The 18,678-nt window shown below is 38.4% G+C and overlaps 1 protein-coding gene across 1 annotated transcript; it reads left to right on the forward strand.

The window, feature by feature from the left end:
* Positions 1-351: 351 nt before the first annotated feature.
* ptbp2b (polypyrimidine tract binding protein 2b) lies at positions 352-9,090 on the forward strand. The gene is made up of 17 exons (XM_033982019.2): positions 352-448; positions 1,054-1,075; positions 1,191-1,242; positions 1,337-1,500; positions 1,568-1,639; positions 3,342-3,413; positions 3,493-3,651; positions 3,740-3,850; positions 3,928-4,096; positions 4,178-4,255; positions 4,539-4,651; positions 6,178-6,211; positions 7,220-7,312; positions 7,403-7,519; positions 7,620-7,719; positions 7,804-7,881; positions 7,975-9,090. Exons 1-17 carry the CDS (start codon positions 441-443, stop codon positions 8,102-8,104), a joined length of 1,572 nt encoding a protein of 523 aa, XP_033837910.1. The 5' UTR covers positions 352-440; the 3' UTR covers positions 8,105-9,090.
* Positions 9,091-18,678: the final 9,588 nt, after the last annotated feature.

Raw genomic sequence — 18,678 nt, forward strand, 5'->3', positions numbered from 1 at the left:
GCAATTTGCAGTGTTTTGCATAAATAATAGAGATGACTATTGGCCATAGTGTAGTTTTCTTCCTCCATAGTTTTAAAACAAGCTGAACAGGAACAAAAGGTTATGCAAATGATACTCTTGTATTATTGTCATAAACATAGAGAAGTAACTATATTTAATCTGTAAACAGTGTTTTTATCAGCAGAGGGAATAAGTGACATGAATTTATAGCCTACATTTTTTATTTTTTTAATCTTTAATTTGGTAGTTGTATAAATAACTAAGTACATTTGGCCTACTTTTGCTCATTGCCCTGTCCAGTCAGAGGGTGGCGCTGATCCCTGTGATGTGGCTGTTATCGACTGTACTATTACAAAGAGGAAGCGCGTCCATCTTTGTTGCTCCGCTCACTCAGGCATCGAGGTGCTGAAATTTGCAGACAAAGAGGACAAAGAGCTGCGATGGACGGGTAAATCTCTCATTTATACAATAGAGAACTTTCATTATCTCCATACGCTGCATGCAACTACAATAATATAATCTAAATGTATTGTTGTGGTCTCTTAAATGCATGCTAGCTGGTTAGCTTAGCGGGTCTGGCCATGATCGCAATTTTCACAAAGGGGAAAATGTGGCGTTAGCTAGCTCGCCATCACGCATCAGTCGATCTGGAAAGCCTAATGTGTTATTTTTGGTTTGTATGCTAGAGATAACACATTGGAAAATGAGAAATGTTGACGTGTTTTTTATTTTGTTTTGCATTTGTGTCTGGATATATATAGCTAATGATAACAATCTGAGTGTTTTTACATGGGTCTGCGTTACCCTCCATTTAATCCAAAAGGATTACTTGTTACCATAGAAACTATTGGTAAAGGGATCAGACGCCACACCTATACACTCCAATAAAACATTATTGTATAATTATAAAGATTGCTTTGTATCTTTAATTTACTTGGCTACAGAGGAAGTGTTTTATGTTAAACGTAGCTTTAAACATGGCGATGAATAACTTGCAGATATGGGAGCATTTAATGTCTTATCTAATAATATTGGTGACTTTTTTTTTTGTAGTGATGTTGCGGTTGGTGTAAAGGTATGTTTGCTTGTGCTTTTTTAGTGCAAACGAAACTATTGTCAAACAATTATTTGAGAGTGACTTCTTTGTAATGAGGCTATAATTTTATGTTTGTAATTTTCTCTTTTCCTAGAGAGGCTCCGATGAGCTCAACATGTACGGTAGCAGCTCCAGCACCATGACCGGTGGGTACAGCTTGAGTACTAGTACTCTGTTATCATGTTGCATCAAAAACCATTACATCATTTTTTATATTTTGGTCTATCTGTATATGTTTAGCCAACGGTAGCGACAGCAAGAAACAGCGACTAGATGACCCTCCTCCCTCCAGAGTCCTCCACATCAGGAAGCTCCCCAGTGAAGTATCAGAGACAGAAGTAATTGCTCTAGGTCTTCCTTTTGGCAAAGTCACAAACATACTGATGCTCAAGGGCAAAAACCAGGTACTGATTGCAAAGATTAACTTAAAGAAAAGTCTCACAACCTTGCTTGACTGTTTTTGTTTGATAGGCATTTTTGGAGCTCGGTACGGAGGAAGCCGCTATTACAATGGTAAATTACTACACTGCTGTCACGCCACAGGTTAGTAAAAGTATTTCTGTTTGTAGTTCAACCTTGTCTGAAGTAGGGATGGGATGATATTAAATTTTAGACTCACGATTATCGTGGCCAAAATAATCGCGATTAACAATATTATCGCGATAATTATTAACCTGTTAACGTTCCGACGGCCCGGGCCGACTTTACAACTTTACAGCAATGTACATACACTTCTGCGTCACCCACACAAACAATCTACACATCAAATGAAAGCTGCGGCGCTCGTCTTTCTGGATCTGCAAACCATTTTCACCTGCAATCACCACAGTGCTGGCAGGAAAGACGTTTTTACAGAAAAGTCACAAAGTGTGAATCTGGACTTCACTTACCATTGAGCGCTCTGGTTTTGTCAAACATCAACATATTCACACAAAGTTGGTCTCATTTGTTCCGTAAAGGTCCAGAGAATATATTCAAGTCAAGAAATTATGTCTACAAAATAAGATCCTCCATGTCCAATCTGCTGCAGGAAAGTACTCCAAATATGAAATCTGCTCCGTCACTTCTTTGCCTTTCTTTAGTCGATTTCAGGCATAATAAACTTCTGACAGCGCCAACTTTGTTCCCCAGCGCTAAACACGCGCGTCAGCTTGTGATTGACACCAGTGTTGGCCAATAAGGAGGGGGTTGTGGGTTACTGAGGCCGCAGACAGCCAATGCGCAGCGGGACAGGATGATGTATCACATGCCATGGTTTTCCGTAAACAGACGTACCCGGAAGAAAATGTGTACTCCTCAATGCCATGCTGTCGAAATGGACCGGTCCTTGTTGCGCCGGAAGTGACGCAAGTGCCCGTCGACGAACACTTAATTTTTTTAATTAAGGCATTTTGGTGAATTGGGAAACGAGTGGATGCAAAAATGTGTGCATAATGGCGCATTTTACGCACTGTTGTTTTGCGTTTTAAACATGACGAAACGGACAAAACAAAGGGAGTACGTGACCGAGGACACTGTGGATGTTTGTACCAGTTAAACTAGAGGCATCTCTGACCTGGAGCGGTTCACGGCAAAGATTAAAGATCCCACAGTGGACTCAGGAGTAAAGGACCTTATTTTTTGATGGATTGGATGCTGTTCTCGATCGGTAAGTGTGGTTTATTCTGCTATTGACTTAATTGTACGTAAAATATACCGTGTATAATCATTATCATTGCATCTGTGCACATAGTGCGCATTCGGACCATGCGCTCTGGCACATTTGTGTTCAGCTGTATGAATTAGACTTAATTTGTCTATTGTTTAAAAGGTGTTGTTTTATTCTGCAGTTTGCATTATTGTAGGTAAAAATCTAAGATGTGCACACATTAGCGTCTCATCTGTGCGCACGGGTGAGGCGCGCACTGGGACGTTCCTGTGGAGAGTTACGGATCAGACTTTGTTTATTGTTGATATCTGACAGAATATAGTTCAGACATAGATAAGCACAGAAGCTACAAGTGTCATTGCTATGTCAGAGTGGACAAACACCACAAACTAACATCTAAACGTTGTATTGGAACTGGAAACATGAGGCAGTGTGGTGCCGTAAAGGCGATTATAATCGTGCGCGATGATCGCGATTATTAAAAAATGCCACGAACGATTAATTGCGGACCTTATTTATCGCGATTAACGATATTATCGTGTATCGTCCCATCCCTAGTCTGAAGTACATTGTCTGATACACTTGTAACCTGCATAGGTCAGAAATGCCCCAGTATTCATTCAGTACTCCAACCATAAGGAACTGAAAACTGACTCTGCTCTAAATCAGGTATGTTTCCTAATACATTTGGCATGAAAAAATATATATTTTGGCAAAAAAAATCACATTTTTTTTCTTTTTTATCCAGAGGGCCCAGGCAGTGCTTCAGGCAGTGTCTGCAGTACAAGATGGCAGCTCTCCCTCCTCTGATGCTGGAATAGTAGAATTGGCTCCTCCTCCAAGCCCTGTCCTTCGTATCATCATTGACAACATGTTTTATCCAGTGACGCTGGATGTTCTGCAACAGGTAAAATGTTATTAATAACAATCTAGTATCATATTACGCACGCATATCAGAAATGTTTCTGTAAATTGGTTTGCCTAAATTTCTTCAGATCTTTAGCAAGTTTGGAACTGTGATGAAGATTATAACCTTTACCAAGAACAACCAGTTCCAGGCTCTTCTGCAGTTCAGTGATCCTGTCAATGCCCAGCAGGCTAAACTGGTATGCAACATTCATTACATGTTAATGTAATTAGTTGATTTCTTGTTGTTTTCTGAAAGTTTAATTTACCTTTTCAGTCTTTGGATGGACAGAACATCTATAACTCATGTTGCACTTTGAGGATAGACTTCAGTAAATTGGTTAACCTTAATGTTAAGTACAATAATGATAAAAGTCGAGATTACACCAGACCTGACCTGCCCACTGGCGACGGAGAATCGACCAGCAAAGACCATTCTTTATTGGGTAAATTTTATAATGGTTTGTTGTTGTTGCCTGCATCTGAACATTGTGCTGCTGAATAACAAGGTTGATATTGTCTTGTAGGGACCCCTTCTGGAGCACTGGCATCCTATTCCAGTGGAGGTGGCTATTCCTCCTCACTCTCCCTCTCACAGAGTGGAGGTAAATGTATAATATTCAAATAGTGACTTTGGTCTTGGTGCAATATGCAGCTAAATTATTTCAATAGTCTGGCTGTATCAGCCTGGTGGTCTTCCGTCTCTGGAGAAGATATTAAACAGTTGGAAGTATATAAGTTGGGTTTTTTTAATGCATTCTTTATCAAGTGTACTCTGATCCTAATAGCTTCCCATCGTGTTGTAGAGGATTTGTGGTCTTTCACACCTGTGGCCTCTTTGAAATTATCTAAGTGCTCAAAGGTTTTGTTTGTGTTTGCTTGTGACAGGAGCCATCAGCCCCCTGAGCGCTGCGGCGGCTGCAGCTGCAGCTGCTGGACGAGTGGCTCTGTCTGGATCTGGAGTGTCCGGAGTCCTGCTGGCCTCCAACCTGAATGACGAGGTACACAAACAAAAAGGATAATTCTGTCCCTTAACCTGTTTAGTGATAGATGTTATATTAAAATGAAACCGACTGTTTTTATTTGGTATGCTAAAGCAAAATGTTCTTCTGATCTACATCCGATTCCCCTCAGGTAGAGAAAAAGCTCATAGACCACTAGTGGTATTTGTGATCAAATGCAAACCTAATTCTTCAGTCTACTGCAATTGTAACTAAAATATAATTTAATGAATGTACAAGAGCAGAATTAAGAAACCTCAACAGCACTTGATACACCATTTTGATTCCAGCACAGGTCAAAGAGCATGCTATTTTCCTATGACTTGACTTTAGACTTATTGTGATTTGTGTCTCTCTGATATGTTTCTCTGTTCAACTCTCTCTGTCAGAACCCTCTCAGCTCCTCTACAAGCCTGAAAACCCCATCAGCCCTCATTCAGTGTCCTTAGTGTTACATTAACAAATATGGTGATCACATTCACCATATTTAATAGACATAAAAAAAATATATATTTTTTTTTAAATGTATCTATAATACTCAAAATACAATTATAAGAACTATAACAAAACTTCAGTCATTGTTTTGTTTTGTAAAGGCAAATGTTTTGGTCCTGAAACGTTTAATCTGCTTCATTGTCAATTCCCTTTTGGTTAGTTTTGCTTCCACCCTCTTTTATACTTGGCTTGTTCGGTACAAAGTGTGCCATATGTAGTCCTAAGCAGTTTCAAAATACAAAATCCATTATCAACTTGCCAAGCTTTTTCTTAACAAATAATTTGTAAATACAATTCTTAAATGTATAAATAAAATGGTGTGTATTTTATAGTTTTAAAACAACTGCCAAATTAAATATATTTTGTAATTGGTGAGCTTTAAACACAGAAGTTGTTTTTTTTTTTTTTTTTTTTTTAATGATCCCTTGTTATTTTTACATTAAAAAAAAAAAAAAAAAAATCTTAATCTGTTACAAGATCTTCAACATTTTGTTTATGCTGCTCTGGCCACTGTCGAACAAGCCTACAGTTTGCTTTTTGTCCATTGCTCAATAAAATGTTTGAGCGTCTCATCCCTTCATCTGGGACGTGGTGTGTGTGCATGTGAGAAGGATGTGTGTTGGGTGGAAGCAGTAATCATTCCTTTGATGTTCCACTGATGCTCCTGTTTACTGACCTCTGCTTTGGTTTTGTTCCTCCTCTCCTCCCCTCCCTCTCTGCTCCCCCTTACCTCATGTTTTTGTTTAATTTCTTTTCTAAACATTTCCTCCCCAACTGTTTGCTCAAATGTCCTGTAATTTCTACTTTTTTAATACTACCCGCCCCTCCACCTGTGTTCCCCTCCTCGCCCCTCCTGTGCTCCTAACACACTCTTGACCCCTCCCTGGACGTCCCATGCCTTCTCTATCTATGCTCTGCCCCTTCATCACGGACACCACCACCGTCCCAACGCTGGGCGGTCTGTACCTCCGTCTGTCCTCTCCTCTGCTCCTCCTCCTCTGTCCTCTGCTCTGCGGTCTCTCTCTCTAAAGATGGTCACGCCTCAAAGTCTCTTTACCCTCTTCGGTATGTTCAACCTCTACTACTCTCTGTTTAGCTCTCTATTAATCCAAGTTTTCTCCACTCGTGGTTGTTGGGCGGGATATTTGCCCAATGTTCTTTTGTCACAAAGTGAACATGACAGAGCTGACTGCTCTTGTGAAAACAGACATTAAAATCATCCTCATTCTTCTGAACCAAACTAAGTACTAAAAGATGTAGGTCCACTTTTTTCTAGATAATGTAGCACATAATTGTGAGATTGCCCCATGTACACTGCAATCTGAATGCTCTAGAAAGTAATTTTGAAGACACCTTGAAATAGCATTGAAACAGGAAATGATGGTAGTAAAATCTTACCTGGAGGCCAGTAAATTGTATAGCCTTGTCTAGATAAAAAATTGACTATGATTAGCTTTATAACTGTGCTTACAATAGTTCATTGTAGTTTTAGATTGTTTTAAGGGGCCAGCCAGGACCATGTGGATCATTTTAATGTTTGCTTTTCATCCTTTGATAAGAACAGTCAAGTTCACTCTAACACGCTCCTAAAGCCTCTGCATCTGTCCTATCTCTTTCTCTGAAATTATCAGGTACAGACACAATGTACCACGATGCTCATTTCAAATGCCAAATCATGGTGCCCTTTTGAAGTTGGTTATTACTGCCACACAAACAAGACAGTCAACCAGCCCTCTGTTTTTATCCAAACATGGTGTTAACGTTTAGAGGTTTATTTTAGCCCAGTGCTTCTGGTTAAATGTGTTTTTCTCACTGTGCTTGTGTGTTTTAGCAGTGTTCGTTTACTGCAGTATTTTTCTGGTTGGCAGTCGATAAAACCACCTGTTAGCATTTGAAAGGTGTTTTAGAAGAAGTCAAATGGGAAGACTTCCATTTCTTCTTTTCATTTGTCTTTCTGGCACTAACTTTATTCCTTCATCCTTCACACCTCTTCTGTATCCTCGTCGGCTCCATCTTTCTGCTCTGTCTGTCCTCGCCCTCTCCTCTGGCTCTGCTGTCTCTCTCTCTCCTCAGGGGTCTATGGCGATGTGCAGAGGGTGAAGATCCTCTACAACAAGAAGGACAGCGCTCTGATCCAGCTGGCAGATGGAAACCAGGCTCAGCTCGGTAATTACTTACACCATACATTTACTATACATTGTAGAATACTTTGAAATATTGTTTTGGCAAGTCTAATATTTATTTTCCTTTATGCAGCTATGAGTCACCTGAATGGACAGAAAATCTTTGGGAAAGTAATGCGAGTGACACTGTCCAAACATCAAACCGTAGCTTTACCCAGAGAAGGCCTGGATGACCAGCTACTCACTAAAGGTGAAATGATTAACTACACTAGAATAATATTGACATATATTCAACAGTTTTGCACTGATATTTTGACTATTTCTTACCACATTAAAAATATTTGGTCTAGATTTTTCTGGCTCACCACTGCACCGCTTCAAGAAGCCTGGCTCCAAGAACTTTCAGAACATATTTCCTCCTTCTACGACACTTCATCTCTCGAATGTCCGGTAATAATGCCATTCTGCAGGACAGAACAGATTCTTGATTTGTATTTGTATTATTATGGTTGTTATGTATTCTCCCTTGATCAGGGAGGGTATTGGAGAAGATGATCTTCGCCTGTTGTTCTCCAACACTGGAGGAACTGTGAAGGCCTTCAAGTTTTTCCAGTAAGATTAAAATTTACTTTGAGATAAGACAAAATATGACTCCACTTTTCATTCAGAAAACTACAATATGTATTTGCTTTTGTTTCTTTTTAGGGACCGTAAGATGGCTTTGATCCAAATGTCGTCAGTGGAGGAGGCCATACAAGCGCTGATCGATCTCCATAACTATGATATGGGTGGAAATCATCACCTCAAAGTCTCCTTCTCCAAATCCACCATCTAATATCCAACCCTAATATTCACCAGTGAGCAAGTCCTTTCCATCATACCCATTTTATGTTTTTACTGTTGTTTTCAAATGGATTTGGCTAATGTAGAGACAACTAAGGTTTAAAACAGATGTGAAATTTAAATTTAGCTGTAAACATGGCTAGTGTGTTTTTTGTATAGCTCTAGCGAAACTGTTGGTTTGCATAAATGTAATGTTTTATTTACTTCACAAATCATTATTCCCACTGTGAATTTTCTTTAAAAGGTTTTTGACATGTTACTAGGTTTACATCGAAATTTGGTAAAAATGTAAAGTGCTCCTTCTCAGGATGAGTTTAGTTTCTTTCCTTAGTCATTTCTAACATTTCTTTGTCCCAATATTGCTTAGTTATTAAGAGATGCTTTAGCAGCCCTTTCACTCAGACAATTATTTTATCTGTAAAAAGGCCTGTTAAACTCATTCTTCTACATTTTGCATTTACTTTCCTATTAAGACATTCAAAAGCATTGCTACTGATAACATTTTTCTTATGAATGTTAAGAAACGGCCCCTGTGTGTTGTGTACAGTTTTGAGCAGAGCCTCCATATGCATGCAGGGTTTAAAAACGTGACTCTGGTCTTAGTCTCTTTTGGAGGAGACATGTTGGGACCAATGTGCCTTTAGTCTGATTTTCTGTGATCTGTTTTACCATGTCTGTATTTTTCCAGTTGATCTTTGGTTTGTTGAAAATAAGTAGTTTTTATATTTTCAGTCGTGTGCTTCATGCTTTGTTCAGTTTCCAAACAACTCTAATGGGGGTTGATCCTTTAATACAAAATGTAAATGTATGTTTTCTACTTGATATCTGAAAATTTGCCACAAATGCTGATAAGTATGGAAGTGTCTTTTTTTTTTTTTTTTTTTTAACCAATGGTCCACAGTCAGTGGTGTTGTGTACATTAAAACCTGTCATCTTTGTCAACCAATCAATAAAGTTCACTCACTGCTCCCTACCTTATATTGCTTATCAAACTCCTTTTATACACACCTAATATTGTATCATAAGAGCGTGTGTCTCTGCTTACTTGTCCGAAATGGTATGGGAGTATCTATGCTGTTTTTACTGTTTCGGTAAAGAGAGAGGGTATGTAATTGGTGTTCTTGTCACTAGAGGGCAGTGTCTGAGAGCGTTAATTTAGAAAAACGAGTTTTGTTTTTTTTAAAAGACAAAAAGCTGAAAAAGCTTTCACCAGTTTCACAGTAAGTATAAGCAGATGGAGTTACATCCGGGGCTACCAGACAACTGTTCCCTTGTGCAGATGGTGAGCAGAGCTCGTGGGAAGGTGCGGTGTGGACCTCACCGGCGGCCATCTTGGATCTGATCACCTGTGGACCTCCCACATTCAACTGCTGTGCTGAGGGTCAAGGGAAGGACAAAAGTATATGTCTAATGTTAAAGAAAAGGGAGTCATAGTCTATATAATATGAAGATACAATAAAAAGATAAAATTATACGATGATTATATTGCCCCTTTCGAGGTTACCAATCGAGGTTTAATCTATTCTATTCAAATTGATTAATTTACTCCTCACTGATGATAAACTACCTCAGAAGTTACATCTGCGTTGGAGCTAAGTGACAGAAACATGGCTGCCAATCTGTGCCTACTGCAGCCTCTTCAACCATTAGTTGCACAACACCTTTATACATAAATAGTCAAGGTTCTCCCTCTCTCCTTTATCCAGGTTTAGGATCATCTAAATGAAGACCACACTGCCTTGTAATCTGGCTGAATTTGTTGTGTTTTAGGTATGTAAGCAATAACACCATCAACAGTATTTGGTTTAGTTTTTAATTTGTAGAAGTACGACTGCTCGATTTTGGCAAAAATGTGGCTTATTATTGAAATTAAAATTATTCCTATACTTTCAAAATTAACCTGTAGAAAAAGTATAAAGCTGAGTTCTACTTTATTAGCCTGCTAATGTTTTGGACACTTTAGTTGTAAAACTATATATTAGAAAGTGCATTTACTCCAGGTTTTCAGGGCCAAATGGATGCACATATTTTGAACCAAAGGAAATGTATTGTATTTTGATAAGTAATTGAAAAATTGAAATTACGATTATAAATTTGATTAACTGCACAGCCATAGACGTTGAATAAATACATGGGAAGAGGAAGGAATAGAAGCAGAATAGTCTTGTGTTTTATGTCAGGCAAAGCTGGACAGTGACACAGGGGTGGATTGATGACCTCACACCCCTCCCTATGTGCACTGAGTCAAGCAAGTGACCTACAGATCTGTATTTGATTCATACAACATCCTTCCTCCTCTGTCCCACCAAAACCATCCAGATACTGGACAGAGGAGTAGCATCTGTTGGGTGGGGGGTAGGTAGATGACCACAGGGGTGACATATAGTGATATCATGGTTTTTTTTTTAAATTGGGATTCCAACATTAAACAGTATTTTAAAGGCATCAGATATTACACCCCTGCCCCCTTTTGCCTCATGCTCCACATGTTTTAATTACCCATCAATAATTTATGTAGTGATCAATAAAGGTCAACCAGATGGGTATAGAACAAACTGCCCCCACAACAGGCTTTATGGAGAGGACTATTTCTGACATAACTTCACTGAAAACACGGCTAAGATAGCTCCAACTGAAATAGACTGTTCTTCTTGTTTTATTTCACAGGCTTTAAAGTAAACTGAATATGTCAAAATATTCCTTATGGGCTCTCAACATTATAGAAGGGAAGATACAGATTTCTCTATTGATTACATTGTACTTTCCTATGAAATATCTAAAAGGTAAATTCACAAATGTTTAACCTAATTATTTCTATTAGTGACTAGACTCATTTACCTGCTGTATACAACATGTATTTTAACAATATTCACTTTAGCGGCCCCATCTGCGTTAAATATTAATACTACTACTGTACTACATTATAAAAACTATTCTGTATAATATTGTTGTTATCTGAAACTCAGTAAAGCAAGCTGATGTCCATTTAGATTTAGTATCAGGTCCAACTTTTGTGGAGCAGCTGTCTTTTTCATTGGGAGCTACCTGGACAACTGGGAGATTGCACAATTTAGTTACATATTATTTTTGTTTTTTGAAAATGAAAAATAGTTGAAAGGAAAAACATAAATTAAATTAAAGCACACATCTTAATCTGTCCTAATAATTTTCTATTAAAAAGAAAGAAAAACATTACAAAGCATATCTCAATATTGTCAGACATCCTCCTCAAGCTCTTCCCCTTTTTAAATCAGTTCTATCAGTTCTCAAATGGGAAAAAATACAATCAGTTGGAACATTCAATATTTGCATAATTTGGTACATTGAAAAATAGTCACATTGCTGGTTTTCAAATTTGATGTGATGATGATGTCATGCATTTTTCCTATAGTTAAGATTATCAAAAAGATAAATCCACAAATGTTAAACCTGGTCATTCATCTAAATAAAAAGAAACATACACATTTTAATATTGTTCATTGTAGTGGCCCCTCATCTGTATAAAATATTATGTACCTCTAGAATGTTGCTATCTGAAAAACAGCGTTTAGTTTTAATTTTGAACAGGGGAAATTTCAAGTTGAGCAATGAGTTGTTAGCATTTCTGTCTTTTGCTAAATTCTGGTATAGCTACTCTATATTTTTTATATTTATATTTATTTATTTCAGATGTTTGCATGGCTGACTCATTGCACTGCCTAGACTAACTCTCCACTCTTCTACATCTTTGTTTCCTGCAGAATGAAAAGCCGCTATAATGGAGTCATATGACACATCTTATATTAATGAGATTAGCCCCATTTTGAGCTGTCTACGCGTCCGTCCGTACATCTGTCCTTCTCTGTGCTCCCCCCCACACTCCTCCCCCATCTCTCCTCCAGACGACCAATCGATATGTGATGTCAGGATGAAGTAAGCGTCATTAGGCCTCATGATAGGACGACACGGTGCCATCAGGGACCCCAGCTAGGAATGGATGGGCCCAGTGCATTGAGGCTCGTATTTCATAGCTCTTTCTTCACTTCTCCATCATACTTGTGTTTTAAAGGGGACAGGACTCGGGAGCATAATTCAGCAACTGACCACTTTTCTCATATTAAATAAATGGTATATAGGACTTTTGGACTTATTTATAGACCAACAAAGGCCAGGCTCAAATTTAGATTTATGGCCTCTGTATCGTAGCAGGATAGCAGGGAGATGAGAGATGGAAAGAGCCACACTTCTTTCACACTTTACCCACCGAGCACCACATAAGATTTAACTTAGCGGGTTTCACTAGATCTTAACCAGCTCCGTAACAGGACTATTTCAGATCTTAATTACGGCTAAGATAGATCTAAAATAGGACAACATACCATTGCCATAGTGGTTTGAACCAAAAATACCTAGGTAGAAGAATGTGAATATACTACTTTTTAGGCAGTTAAAAAAAAATACTAGTTATATTACTGCTTATAATAATCTTACACAACAAAAAAGTTCAACAGATTTTGTGTTGGGAGCAGTCAGTTAAATGTCTATGCCCAATAATTTTCAGCTAAGTCAAGCTCATGTACTGTTTTGTGTCCCTAGGCAAAACACTTCACTCACATTGTCCACTCCAAATGTGTCAGATAGAGTTAGGAACAGCTGTGTGCTTGTCCAAAGTAATCTGGTAGGGTATCTGGCCTAAAACCTACTGAATAATGCTGTGGTTGCTTTTCACTTTTTATACATTAAAAAGTATATCATAAAAAGTGTATGTGTTATTTATGTATGTGAAGACAAATAGGAAGTAGGTGATCTGTTCCTATTGCATAATAATAATTTATCATCTTATATAAGCTCTTGTATCTCTCACACTCAAATGGAGCTTGTCCCTGCAGACCACAGCCATGATTCTTATCTGTATTGATTTAGATGAAGCGATGGACTGAATGGAGCAGAATGAGATTTTCGTCAGATATGAAATTCAAATTAATCAAACTAATCTTTCCAGGATACACACAGAAATGTTGCATGTGTGGCCCCGGTCTGCAATGAGTGAGGGTCCTGGAGGTTTAATATGAAAAGAATGATGAGGTAATTCTGCTGTCTCCAACAGATGAAGGTCGATTCCAATGATTTTCACTGCTTAAACTGGATCTTGTTTGACATTATCCTAAAAAAATAACGTTTTTAATGCCGCTTGGTGGCCAAGGGGTTTGATCCATGGCACATATGGAAGGTTCAGCATTGGCCTGCAGCTTTCTGAGATATAATTCATGGCCAGCAATGTGTTGAATGTCTCTTCCTGCTCTTCGCTCCCATTTCACAGCCTACGGTCCTGCCTGATAAAGCCTAAGAGTAAAAAGTAAGCAAAAAGGAGTATTAGCAAGAACATTTTATTGAGAGATAAATCTATATCCTGTCACAAATGCAGTGTAGTCTTTTACCCAGCCTCATAGAAGTGGGTTTGCTACATTAACAATCATTACAATAATAATTCATGGATTCCTGGAAAACAATTCCTTCCTGATTTGAAAGATTTTGCCCATTCAAAAGATGAAATATTTTACATTTTTGGTACAGCAACAGAGGAACTTTGTCATAGCTAAAAACCCAGAAATAGTCAAACTTTCCAATTAGCTGACATCAGTACATGGTTTTAAATGGCCAATCTCATTCTAATTGTACTTTTTTTTGTTTTGTTTTTTTTCTTGGAAAACACCACTGTCTCCTCAAGTCTAAGGTCTCAATTATACCATGAGTCATATGTTCAGACCAGTTCACAGATGGCAGTGCTGTCCTTATATTACACCTAAATGACATACATTGACATCACTTGCATAAAAGTACATTTTAAACCAACTGAAACCCTCTTTAATTTAAACACAGTACAGTAATGCTGAGTGACTAATACATTGCTTTTATCCCCATGAGGCCTAATAGATTTAGATAGATGCCACAAAAGTGACTTGAATCCTATATGAGTTCATTTAGATGCACTCGTCATCCTGTTTCAGTTTTAACTGCAGTTGGGGGACACTAAAAGCAGAGGCCATGTTTATTGTTTGTTTGTGCAGCTGTGACACTTGCATTTCCATTCATAAAAAAAATCATGCCATTAGAAAACCATTTTTTAAATAACTTCCTTTCACTATAGCGGTCTAGAGATGGCAAACCAAGCACTAATGAGGAAGCAAACCACATCTATTATTTGCCTGTGTTCATATTGTTTGAGATTTTTCAAACCAACAATTGTACTTTGGACTTTTACCACCAGATGTCACTAAAGATGCTAAAATACAGCCCAATCCTTTAAAGTTCCTAGAAAAAAGTCTATATAAGTTATTTATCTTGTGCACCTTCGTATGTTCTGCTTGAAAACACAGTACACATTGTTCCTCCCATCAGCCCAGTGTACAGTGTGTATTATGGGTGATGTGTAATTGGTGTGTGGCCTCACAATGTCACGTTTGTACATTTGTCTCCCTTGGAAACAGCAGAGAGCAGGACATAAGACCCCAGGGCACTCAGGGAGACATCTGGACAAGCCCTGCCCCCTCCTGTCTCTCTCTCTCTCTCTCTCTCTCTCTCTCTTTCTCCATCACCCTCTCTCTAACTCTTATTTTGTCTTCTCTCGCTCTCATTCTTCCTCTCGATCTGCTACCTCCCTTTACCATCCTGTCTTCTCTCTCCCCCTTCCTCCTCACTCACTTTCCCTCTTTCTCCCCACCTTTCTCTCCCCTTTCTCTCCCCCACCCTCTCGTTCTCCTTTCCTTTACTCATTCTGTCCCCTTCACTTTCTGTCATCCCTTTTTCTCCTGTCCTCTCTCTCCCTAACTCCCTCTTTCTTTCTATCTCTCTATGTCTACTCTTCACTCCATCCTTTTCTCCCTGTTCCCTCCTCACTCTCTCTCTCTCCATGCCCTTATATTATCATACTTACTCCTCTCCTCTTTCTCCTCCCCCTCTCCCTCTGTCTATATGTCCTTCTATATCTCTTTTCCCTACTCTTCCCCTCCATCCTCCCTTTTCTATACATCACTCTCTCATCTCCTCCCTCTTCCCTCTTCTCCTCACCTCTCTCATCACTCTTTCTATGTTCTCCTGTACCTCCCGTTCTCCCTCCTTTACCCCGTCTTTCTATGTACTTGCATCACTCTTTCTTCTCACTTCCTTTAGTCTTTCTTTCACTTCCTTTAGTCTTTCCCCTCTCTCCCCTTCAAGCTCCTTCCTCCCACTAACCCCTCTCCCTTTTTCTATGTCCTTCTATATCTCTCTCCCTGACTCTTCCTCTCTCTCCTCCCCTCCCTGTTTCTATGTACTTCTATACATCACTCTCTTTCTTCTCCCTCCCTCCTCCCTCTCCTCCCTCTTGCCCTCCCTCCCTCCCTCTCCCCCTGTCACTCTCTGGGGGCGATCAATCACGCTGAAGGCAGTGGGCTGTAGGTGGTCAGGCTGGCGGCAGATGGCTCTTTATCGCCATCGGAGCTCAGGCCTCTCTCTCCATGACAACGGAGAGCACAGAGCAGGAAGTGACACGTCTGTGCTCCACTGACTCCAGCCTCGCCAAAACACTCTCATCTGGACATAGACACTGTAGACAAGAGGCTAAAAGACTTTAAGTTTATTGTTAGTTTTGGATTAATGAAGCTATTAATAAGGTTTTTACAATATTACAAAAACAAAACAAATTCAGTTGGCCTATGTGTCCAAAAGCAGCTCATATAGCCAACTCTGTGAAATTATGCACAATACTGTATTTCTTCTAAGATTCAATTACAATTCTTGATTTCAAAGGCAAAATTCAGCATATAGTTGAATTTAATTGTTTTTATTTACCCACAAGTCACACATGCTTGTCTTTATGGGAGCAGATGGCTGGAGGACTAGAAGAACATTATTTGAGAAAAAATGAGAGTCAAACCCACAACTTTGCTTTGCTTAAAGGAGAGTTAACCAGTCTGCTATTGTGCAATCCTGGCTGTGAAATACAATAGAATGAAGCGTATGTGGTCTGTGTCTTCAAAAGTAGGCCTACTCAAAATAGCACATATAAACAGGAAAGTGAAACCCATAGGCTGTAGATGAAGGTTTCATTTAAAGCAAAATAGCTTCTTGTGTATGGTTAAGTTTACCTCTGTAATGGGCACTAGGGTATGTGCATGTGCTATGTCTGTGTTTGAGACAAAAAACAAAACAAAACAATATATAAACTATATTTTTGCCTTTAAAAAATCTGCTCTCTGAGGCCTGTCCACATGCTACTGACTTGAACGTGTCTGTTAGTTGGCAGTTGTAAGTTGCATGTCTGAATCAAATCATCAGGATTATCATCGACAAAATGTGTTGTTTGTTTGTAAATGGTTTTGATCTGAGTTGGATCTGATCTAATCTGAGTAAAGTCGTAACAACAGCTCTGGCTCAGCGGCCTGGCATCACGTTCACAGACGGATGTACCAAAAACCAGAGGAGCCAAACAGCTATTAACTGAGCTTTAGGGGAATTTCTAGCCATGAAGAAAGAATGTACAGTTAAAATGTACATTGGAAAAGAGTTTTGATTAAATGTAACCCTTTTTCTTTAAAAAAAAAAAAAAAAAAGCCCAAAACAAAACATCTACAACTCAGTCAATATACATTTACCAACATACCCCAGATATTTTAATCCCTGCCATTAATTAAAAAAAAAGTCAATTTATTTCCTCCAAAGTCTGACCTCTGCTCCAAACAACATGCTTCAGTTCTACTGACAGAAGACTGGCTGTTACCTACCTCTGAATCAAAGAGTCCCAAGAATATAATAAGCAATTTAAAACTATTAGATCTCAATTTGAAATTATTAGATCTCAATTTGAAATTATTAGATCTCAATTCTCAACCATTGAAATATATCAAATTCTTCTCACTTGTTAAATATTATATTGCTATGTCATTCAAATTAAAATGTATGATCAGGCCCAAGTTGGATTTTCACATTGTGGGAGAGTAAATCTCCCACAATGTGAAATCTTATGAGCATTTCCTTGTAAGCTGTTATCATAACAATTAAAACCGTTCATGGTGTGTCATTATGTCTGTATAATGTGAATTTTGTGTAAAAAAAAGAAAAAAGATAAAAATATATATATATATATATATATATATATATATATATATATATATATATATATATAAAATAATGTCCCAGTTTTATAGGCCAATTATAAATGAGCTGATTTTAAATCAATCAAAAGATCAAATGTCGACTTGCTGACATAGCAGCCATGTTTTAGCAGCCATGTCTAGAAGTTTGAGAGTGGGGAGTGAGGGCACAGTCCAGGGTGGGGGGCAGATGGGGGGCAGAGGGGCGGCTGGTGGATTTCACGTCCCACTTCCTCTAACGGGGCGATTAGGCCAGACGTCTGTCACGCTCCTCTCCTCTCTGCTCTGTCTGCCAGGAAACAACCAGGACCCTGAGGAGCTGCTGGAGCTGAGGGGATGGACACTGGGCTATAGTCTGATACTTGACTTTGATCACTTTGATTATAATTTTGTTAATGAATACATTTTTTATAATCGAAAATATTTTTTTCATGTTTCGAATGCAAATTTAAAAAAAGGACAATATTGCCTTTGGTGTTTTGGAAATATGCAAAATAAATATACAGTGTATATTGTCTATTGTATAAGGAAACAATTTTACAAAAGCCTGCAAGAAAATGACAGATAAAAACTGAACTGAATAAAAACTTGCATCTTCCAAAGTGATATTTCTGAAGTGGTGTAGAAACAGTCCATTCAATTTTAGTAAATTAGTTTTGTAGTAGCCTACAATTCGTGCATTTGCACATTTCTGATGGACTGCCATATCATTAACATAATACAAAAAAATACTGAAGGTACATTTTGTCCAGTATCAACTTCCCACATGGGCTGGTAAACATGTCCACACACTCACACACCCACACCCACACCCACAGTGACCCTCCTGTCAGTTTGAGTCCTGTCAGCAAGTCCAGCGGGAGAGCAGCCATTTCTGACACACAACAAACAGCCACAGAGCCAGACTCCTCCCCGTTTCACACTGCACATCCATCTGACCCAAATCTTTAGTTAAACTACTATACTCTAAACTGTTATACTTTTACTATTATTCAAAACAAACATTATGTATGTTATAGAAAATGTTTACCTCTAAGGGCATAACAATCATTTGTTTTGTGACTCATGATACAAAAGCCTTAGTCTAGTTATGTGTGTAAGTTCAATTACATCATTTGAAAATGGAGGAAATGAGTTTATACAACTTAAATATAGTGCAAAAAAGGGACTTTTAAAATATTTTCCATAGTTCTCCATGCAAATCCCTTTATGCAATTGTTCCTTAGAAATGCCTTTTCATTGAAATGGTCAGTTTTTGTACAAATTGTATTCCAACTAAACAATTTGTTCTTTCACAGAATAACATAATATAGACATTAACATACATTTTACAAATTTGGCCAAAGAATTAATGAAAAAAAATCAGAATACCACTTAAATGTATTTGAATAAGAGATCTAGTGTAGTGTGAAATTTTTATTTATTACTTTTGCATAAGGACAATGCAAACACACAG

Source organism: Periophthalmus magnuspinnatus, chromosome 17 (assembly GCF_009829125.3).
Source record: "Periophthalmus magnuspinnatus isolate fPerMag1 chromosome 17, fPerMag1.2.pri, whole genome shotgun sequence".
In the NCBI taxonomy this organism is placed as follows: domain Eukaryota; kingdom Metazoa; phylum Chordata; class Actinopteri; order Gobiiformes; family Gobiidae; genus Periophthalmus; species Periophthalmus magnuspinnatus.